The sequence below is a fragment of the Galeopterus variegatus genome, unplaced genomic scaffold, assembly GCF_000696425.1.
Source record: "Galeopterus variegatus unplaced genomic scaffold, G_variegatus-3.0.2 Scaffold354, whole genome shotgun sequence".
Taxonomy (NCBI): domain Eukaryota; kingdom Metazoa; phylum Chordata; class Mammalia; order Dermoptera; family Cynocephalidae; genus Galeopterus; species Galeopterus variegatus.
Window position 1 is genome coordinate 429502 of NW_007726465.1, and position 9192 is coordinate 438693.

General features: G+C 43.9%; 1 protein-coding gene across 1 annotated transcript; it reads right to left on the reverse strand.

The window, feature by feature from the left end:
* Positions 1-1719: 1719 nt before the first annotated feature.
* Positions 1720-8551, reverse strand: NQO1 (NAD(P)H dehydrogenase, quinone 1). The gene is made up of 6 exons (XM_008567888.1): positions 8494-8551; positions 6533-6697; positions 6290-6420; positions 3860-3973; positions 3017-3118; positions 1720-2164 (listed from the first exon to the last, which is right to left on the reverse strand). Exons 1-6 carry the CDS (start codon positions 8498-8500, stop codon positions 1859-1861), a joined length of 825 nt encoding a protein of 274 aa, XP_008566110.1. The 5' UTR covers positions 8501-8551; the 3' UTR covers positions 1720-1858.
* Positions 8552-9192: the final 641 nt, after the last annotated feature.

Here is a 9192-nt window from a genome sequence, read left to right on the forward strand (position 1 = left end):
CTCTATCATTAGCTTCACTGATACCAATGAATGTGGGTCTGTTTTGTAGAAATGAATTTTATTTAATTTGGTTTAGAAATTTATACAAAATTGCAGTGAAGATGAAGGCAACAGAAAATATTTTCAACGTGAAAAACCCAGCGGTCTGCTATCATGGATATTGTCACAGCAAAAAATAGCTAGTGCTAGTCAGCATCTGGTAAATGAAGTTCTCCATCCTGGCCCAATGCCATCATTTCCTTGGCAGTTAAGAGGCTGTTTCCCATTTTTCAGGTAAACTCATTTTGCATCATTTCTCTTATTTTCTTTCAAATGCACCACAAGAGGGCAGTCTTTTATCATATTCTACCTGAATTATACCAACAGTGGGAAGAGATGCACTTCAAGAATTTAAAGGGAAATTAGAATATTATGCCAAAATTGTTCACCTAAGTTAATAAAACTCCAAGCTTACCATTTTATCCCAAAAGTTATGAGACCAAAACACATTCTTAAAAGGAAAGTTGTCAGTTTAGCAATGATACAGCAAATAACCTTCTGGAAGTTTGTATAGACCCCCGGTGGCACACTGTAGCAGTGCGCCGCTTGGGAAGTGCAGCGGCGCTCCCGCCGAGGGTTCGGATCCCACATACAGACCGGCCGCTCACTGGCTGAGTGAGGTGCGGGAGCAGCACCGAGGGTTGCGATCCCGTGGCCGGTCCCGGTCCGGTATGGGAGCGACACTGAGGGTTGCGATCCGTTGCCGGTCACGAAAAAAGACAAAAAGGAAAAAAAAAAAAAAAAGAAATAAAGTATTTTTGTGGAAGGCTGTTCTTAAGTACTGAAGATACTATTTCCTTTCTTGAATTCACTCAACGTGGCAAATGTACAGTGTGGATGTGTTAATTTACTTCTGCAAACATTAAATTAGAAAACTGAGGTAAAGGGCCGGCCCGGTGGTGCACTCGGTAGAGTGCGGCACTTGGGAGTGCTGGTGGCGCTCCCGCCGAGGGTTCGGATCCCATACAGAGACCGGTCCGCTCACTGGTTGAGTGCAGTGCGGGCGCGACACTGAGGGTTGCGATCCCGTTACCGGTCACGAAAAAAGACAAAAAGGAAAAAAAAAAAAAAAAAGAAAACTGAGGTAAAGAAGAGAGTTTTGTTAGCTGAATAGGTAACAAAAGGTATCTCTGCTCTGTATACAAACAACAAAAGTTGAAGGAAGAGTAATACTCATGATAGGTATATTACATATTCACTGCATAGTAAACAAGCATTAGATTACTAACTACAAAACAAGTTAGGTCAGGGCCGGCCCGGTGGCGCACTGGATAGTGCGCCGCTTGGGAAGCGCGGCGGCGCTCCCGTCCGAGGGTTCGGATCCCGGTTGCGATCCGTTGCCGGACACGGAAAAAGACAAAAAAAAAAAAAACAAGTTAGGTCAGATAAATACAGCCATTTCTTTCTCTGAGCAATTCCCTCCTGCCATAAACTACAGAGAGGTAATTAAAAGAAATAGAGCACTGGTGAGTTGAATGCTCTCTAGCTAAATTTTGCCCTAAAAATTTAGTCCTAAAAAGAATTGTGTAGATGATCTTAAAGAATATTTTTCTAGCATCTTTCTATACCTTCCCCTAAGTAGCCTCTTGAGCCTAATCAGATTTTTGCTCTATTCCATGATAGTAATTGTAAGAATCAGTTGGATTTAATTATAAAATCACTCAAAAATGTCTACACAAAACAGTCTAGTTCCTCTCCTATTCATTCCTTGTGGAAAAAGAAACACCCAGATCTTAAAAACTAAAGTAAGTTGGTGAAACTTGAAAAAAAGATACACAGACTTGACTACATGTTAGAGAGAAATCCAGTCTTATGAATCTTATTTTCTGGCTTTGATCTGGTTGTCAGTTGGGATGCACTTGCCCAAGTGATGGCCCACAGAAAGGCCAACTTTCTTGTTTTTCTGTTCATCCTGTACCTCTTTTTTCAGTAAAAATCCTGCCTGGAAGTTAAGGTCAAAAAGGCTGCTTGGGGCAAAATACAGTGGTGTCTCATTCCAAATATTCTGCAGGCGTTTCTTCCATCCTTCCAGGATCTGAATTCGTGCATCTGCTGGAGTGTGACCAATGCTATATGCCAGTTCAGGTTCTAATACTTGGAAGCCACAGAAATGCAGAATGCCACTCTGGGGATACATAAAGCACAGAGGTAAGTCACAGAACGAATCCTATGCAGTTTGTACTGTAAACGAACAACAAAAGTTGGTCTGGACTTCCCATTAAGACACTCCAGTAAGGAGACCTAAGTACTCTGGAGAATCAGTTCATAGCTATATAGTCTCTCACCTTCTGCCCTCTCTACCTAAGTGTTACCTATTTTAGCCTATTAGGCTGTGTTCTTTAAGTGACTAATACCCTGAAACTGTGCCAACCTGGATCTTCTGCCAGAAGTCCTGGAAATTCTATCACATCAGGGAAGAGTTTCAGCTTGTCAGCAGCTGACTCTTGTCAAGGCATGCAGGTGTGCATTTCTCTGACTCTCCAGTCTTAAGGAATGATTCTTATAGGTGGCCACCTCATTTGCTCTTCTCTCCAATCTCCTTCCTTAAAACAGATTAGTCTTGAGAGTCCAGTGACCACTGAAAAACCCACCTCAGACTTCAGTTTATTCATCCCTAAAACTGGCTGGACTACATCATTTCTTAATTTGTCTTGGGCTCTAATAGTCTGTGAGACTATAGCAGCAACTTGGAGGACAGGAAGATTGGAGAGATGTCAGTCATCTGGAGAGAGCCATGGCCTGTGGCTGTACCAATCAAGGGTCATCTGCACTAGTCCTTGGTTAGGAGAGAACAGTGTTTGAACATGTGCACACATGGGTGTATTTGATAAGCAGAGGCCTGGCAAGATGGGCACGTTCTCAACCATTACTATGCTTTCGAATTCACATCTCAGATCTGTTTTCAGCTGCTATCTTGAGGACCCCAGTCAAAGCTCAATTAATGAATTCCCCTGAAGGTTCATTGAAAATGAAGTACCTGAATTGGCCAGAGAATGATATTTATGTCCCCGTGGACACCTTGCAGAGAGTACATGGAGCCGGTGCCGCCTGTGGTGATGGAAAGCACTGCCTTCTTATTCTGTAAAAGAAAAAAAAAACAACTTCATTACCCTCCACATCTCCTTGGTGACAAGAAGTTAATCGAACAGCCCCAGGGAAAAGAAACACACAAGTCTACCCTATTTGCTGTTTATATTACCTCATACTTTAGCTCCTCTGAGCTATACAGTGTGACTCTACAGAAGTACCAGCTTAGCTGGTTCACAGACAGGTAGCCAGGGGCCAGCCAAGGATTCCACACTCCTGCGTGTGGCCAATCAGGACAAGGCTGTCATGGTAACAAAATCAGCATTGGCTGCTGGCTGCCTAGGTGGAATTATTTGTTGTTTTTATGTCTCCCCACGGTGCTAGGCATTGAGTAGGATAAGACCTTTAATCCAGAATGTCTCAAAGTGTTTCTTGTGCAGTATTTGGGTCTCCAAAAAACAAAGACAGACTTTCCTTATTTTTATTATGGAAAATTTCAACCTACATAAATAAGAGAAAATAGTACTAATGATGCATCTATCACCCAACTTCAATTCTCAATATTTTGCCATTCTAGTTTTATCTAATCCCCTCATCCTTTTTTTTTCCCCTGGAGTATTTTAAAATAAATCCCAAACAGCATGTCATTTAATTTATAAAAACTTTATCATGCATTTCTCCCAAAGGACCTGGAGCCTGATGTTAGTATCTTAGTACCTCTGCTCAAAACTCTGCCTTAGAAGAGAATTTACCCAGAATCCAGCTGTTAGAAAACTGAGAACCATTCACCTACCCGGAAAGGTCCCTTGTCATACATGGCAGCATAAGTGTAGGCAAACTCTCCTATGAACACTCGCTCAAACCAGCCTTTCAGAATGGCGGGGACTCCAAACCACTGCAATGGGAACTGTGGGACAGAAGACATCCAAGTGGTTAGATCAGGGACATCCCCAGCACGGAAGGCGGCTCAGGGTATACTGCTGCTGCCCATGATGTCACTGTTATGGGAACCTTTCTTCGGGCCTTTGTCATTCCTTCTGGAGGAGTTAAGCACGTTTAAGAAAGGAAAAATTATTGTCCTTGGACAGCTAACTTGATACTCCTGTTTCTGCCTAAAAAATACAAATATGGGGTGAGTTTGAATAAGGCCACATGCAAATAAGATTTGTTTCTATGAAATCACATTTGGCAGCAAAATCTAAATGCCAAGGACTGCAGACAAGGTTCATTTGCTTCAATGTATGATGCCTAAATCAATAGTTTCCCAAGAGCTTGCTTAAGTAGGTGTGGTATCAAAACTATGACTGTCCCTTATGCTAAGGGATATAAAATCCTTTCATTTAGAATAAACAAAACCATTCAAAAATGCAAACAAATGGTCAGTGTGACTAAGGTTTACCACAGAATTCCCAAGAAAAAGTCTTGTCTGAGATGTCCTAATCAAAGCACAGTAAGGGCTATCTCAGTATTTCTTCTTATCCTTGATTCATGATTCAAAGATATGACAATTGGAATAAGCCCAGAGGAAGAAAACTAGAGCCAAGAAGGAATGTGCAGAACTTGACAGCTTTCTTCAATACTTGAAGGATTGCTGTTGTACAGAAAAGGGGGTAAGGAGGTAGGGTTCTATAATAGAACACAGGATTGAGAGCAAGATTCGTGTTCTTATGCTCAATCTGCCATTGATTTTGTGCCTGACCTTTGCCACACAAGCCTCATAGCTTCTCTAAGTTTCATTTGCCCCATTTGTAAAAAGAGGGGCTTGGGTAATCTCTAGCAGTTTCTTACATTCTCACATCTATGACCCTCCAATTGTGAGGGGCCAGACCAGCAGCTTTTAGTATAAATGTATAGGCTGTTTAGCAAGTAGATTTGGTCCCCTCTGAATGTTCAGTCAGAGCTGAAAACAGAATTGGTTGGCTTGGGGTGTATTAAATGTTTACTCTCAGGATGGCTGGTTAGCTCAGTTGGTTAGAGCACAGTGTTACAATGCCAAGGCCAAGGGTTCGGATCCCTGCACAGGCCAGCCGCCAAAAAAAAAAGTTTACTCTGCCTCAAGTTGTTCTTGGAGAAGTGAGAAAAGTGATCAGGGGATTAGCCCATATGCCCCTTGCTATGAATTAAGGCACTCCTTCCTCAAGACACTCTTTCCATGTTGAAAGACTATCATAGTACATTTATTTTGTGAGAATGAGACTTTTCCTGTCACCTGTGAGAAAACTGTTATAATAAATATACAAACGTGCAGTGTTTACATTGCCCTTAGATGTGGTGCTACTTTACAGGGCACAACCTGCACAGTTGTAATGACAGTGAAGAAAACTTATGCATCAGATAGAAGTTAAATGTAAAGACCACCAAGGTCCTTTCCGATTCCAAAATACGGTGACTCTGAGATGAGAACTGAAAGCTGCTAGTGCTGCTGCCTTGGCTGCACTAAGGTAAGATGCAGTAGAAAACTTGGATCAAGAAGGCATCCTTTGGGGCACTAACTAATGGCATGTGGCTTCAATTCATGGCAACAGGCCTGAGGATAGAATAAAAGACTTTAAAGATTGGATGCTTTGGAGCTGACTGAATAATTGCAAAAACCCCAGCCTGTACCACCCTCCTTGTGAAGTTTCCAGTGTCTTGTTCAGTATCAAAAGGCTGGCTGATTAAAGCAGAGTCATTGAGTATAGTCTGGCATTTACAAGCAAGAGGACTGACAAGATACACACACGGTTCCAGTACTGTCTGCTGAATGGTAAGCAATTTCTGGGAGAGGCAAGGCCATGGTTTGCTGCTGCAACACATTCAGCAGGGCAAAGCCCCTTCAGCTGGGAAGCTACAACAGCAGAGAAGTCAACCTCTCATGACATCACTCCACAAACTATTTAGCATTCTATGGAGAGAGGGGAGAACTGCAAACTTTGAGAGAGTCCACCAGGAATCACTAATTGAAGGGAAGATTAGGCACAATGGGGAAAAAAAGCTCAAGGTTTAGATGTCATCTTAGCAATCACATTCATATATGCAAAGAGCAATACAGCTGGATTCGCAATATCTATAAATCTGTGTAATTCTGCATCTTTTGTACCTTTGAAGTAATCATGCTTACGTACAAGATGCAATAAAGTGTGCAAGTGACTTTTCTAAGATGCCATAGATAACTGAGTAAGGTCTATGATAATAAGAACTCAAGTGTCCCCGGCACCCCTTCTGATGTCCTGTCCTACCATACCTGAAATATCACAAGGTCTGCAGCCATCAGCTTCTTTTGTTCAGCCACAATGTCTGGGCTTAGGCGGCCTTCTTTATAAGCCTGAACAGACTCAGCAGCATACTGAAAGTTCCCAGGGTTGTTCAGTTTACCTGCAGAGAGGAAAAAGAGAGGCTGAGCCAGAGGGGCCAAGGCTGGACCAGAGAACCCACAGGCAAGGAGATCCACAAAGAACTAATTAAAGGGAGGAGAGGGGACTCCTACCTGTGATGTCCTTTTTGGAAATGACAGGATTGAAGTTCATGGCATACAGGTCTGACTCAATCACCTCCCATCCTTCCTTCTTCAAAGTTTCTTCAGCAGCCTCCTTCATGGCATAGTTGAAGGATGTCTTCTCTGAGTGAGCCAGTACAATCAGTGCTTTTTTTCCTATTTAGACACACACAAGGCATATGGAGAAAATCCATTCCCAACCAACCAAGCATCAGCTACAGGGGAGCCAGTGTTCGTAAAAGAAGATGCGACTTTGTTAGACATTAGGTTATTGCAATCCATCCCCTGCAGCCAGAAATATACTTTCTCCTTAAAGGTACCAATGACTAAAGGAGGCATTCTGACTCAGTGAGAAAAAACGGCGGCTGATTTAGTAAATGGTGTTGGCATACTCAATTAGCCGTATGCATGAAAATAAAATCATACCCCCCAAAACTAGCATAGGTGTTAGAAGTCAGTACAGTGGTAATCCTTGTCAGCGGGCAGTGACCGAAAGGGTACAAAAAGGACTTTTGTGGTGCTGGTAACATTTTCTTTCTTGATCTGGGTGCTGAATACATAAATTTTCAGTTTGTGAAAAGCCATTTAGAACTTGTGCACTTTTCAGTGTGTCTCTTGTATTCTATAAAAAAGTTTGTTTTGAATCACCCCAGTAACACACCACATACAGCAATTATTTCCAGGTAGGTTAAAAATCAAAATGTTTAAATGAAACTGCTAAACTAGTAGAAGAAAGGGAGAATTTGTGTAAACGTGGGGGTAGAGAATACTTTTTAAAGAAGACTTGAGATTCAGAAACCGTGAAGGAAAAGCCTGACAAAGAAAGCCACATGAGAATGAAAAATGTCTGTTTAGCAAAAGACAACATAAACGGGGTTAAAAGACAAGACAATCAATCACCTGGGAGAAGAAATCTGCAACTCTTATGGCAAAGAGTTAAAATCCCAAAGAATGCCTACAGATAACTAGAAAGAAACAGACACCTCAATAGAAAAGATAGAAAAGCCCTAAACACAGAGGACGATAAGCAAATGAAAATAAACAAATGAAAAGGTGTTCTGCCTGGCCTGTCAGGACAAGCAAACTAAAATGAGGTATTATTTACCCCTGAGATTGGCAAAACATTTAAGACAAATAACACTGAGGGCTATTAAGATTGTAGGAAACTGGCACATTACTGGCGGGAATATGAATTGCCTCAACCCTTGGGGAAAGTAATCAGGTGGAAACTCTTAAAATTCTAAAGACAAATCTTTGATCCAGCTCTCTAATTTGGGAAGCGGGGGTCGGGGGGATCTGTTCTACAGACTAAAAGCATCAGGACATAGGGGCAACGAGGCGTCCTGCAGCATTGTTTTCCTTGGCAAGAATTAGAAATAACCCAATTGTCTATGTACGGGGAATATTTAAATAAATTATGGCTACATCCACTCTACAAGATATTATGCTAATAAGAATGAGTTAACGAGGGCCGGCCGGGGCTCACTCGGGAGAGCGTGGTGCTGACAGCACCAAGTCAAGGGTTCAGATCCCCTTCACGGTCATCTTAAAAAAAAAAAAAAAAAAAATGAGTTAACGATGTATAGTGACCCAGAAAGATACCTATGGTCTATTGGTAACTGATAAAAAGCAAGTGAGTGTGAATTCACTTTTATTTAAAAGAAAGAATAGAAAGAGAGGAAGGAAGGGAACGGACCTGTTTGGGAGAGAACTTTGCTTCCCAGGTGAAGTCTCTCCTAAACGCCCCCCGAGTTTGTGAGGAAGGGGTGAGGGACGACCCCTCTCCTTGGAGTCTTGTCAGGGCTCAAACCGTACCCTAATTTCTTCATTTTTTCGGGTTTGAGTCAAGGAACAAAACTCAAGACCAGGTCCTTACAGCCTTCTCCGGAGGAACCCACGAGGGCCCGAGTGCCATCCGCACGAGCGCACGTGTCCCCGCGTCCTGCACTCACCGACCATGGCTGCGACGCGTGCGGCCGAGGAGCGGTCCCGGGCGCTGACTCTGCGCTGCTGGTTGCGGCGGCGACCCTGGCCGGGATAAGGTACTGTCCGGGAAGCGCGGCTTGCAACCCGCAGGTGTCTCCCGTGCGACTCGCTGCGCCGGCTCCTTTATACCCAGCCCGGCCCGGCCCACCAGGGCTAGGCGGCCAGCAAGGGCGGGGCCGGTCGCGGCCCGTGGGGCGCTGGGCAGAGGTCACCAAGGCGGCAGTTACAGGAAGGAAGGGGAGTCTGGGGGATGGAGCGGGGGAGGGAAGTGTGCGTGAGAGGAGCGTCCTGGGTCTGGGTGGGTGTATCTGGGGATACGAGGAGGGCGTTTCCAGTGGAGTCCGAGGCTGTTGGGCACTCCCTCCTGGCCTCTCCGAGCCGGAGGGAATCGCCTCCCTACCGAATAGAGCAGGCGAAGAACGGGGTGCGGCCGAGCCTTTAGGATCGAATTCTGCTGAGTCACAGTGACTCTGGACTTAGGGCTGAGAGCATCGGGGAGATTTGCCCTCGTGGAAATGAATTTGGTTTTTCCTTTACAAGTTCAGATTCTGCACTTGGGGGGCCCATGGAACGCAATTCCCTAGGTGCATACCCCTGGATCACCCCTGCTCCTCATGGCTAGGTAATCAGGGAACTGACTGGTTTTACCTCTCACGAGCTAAAAA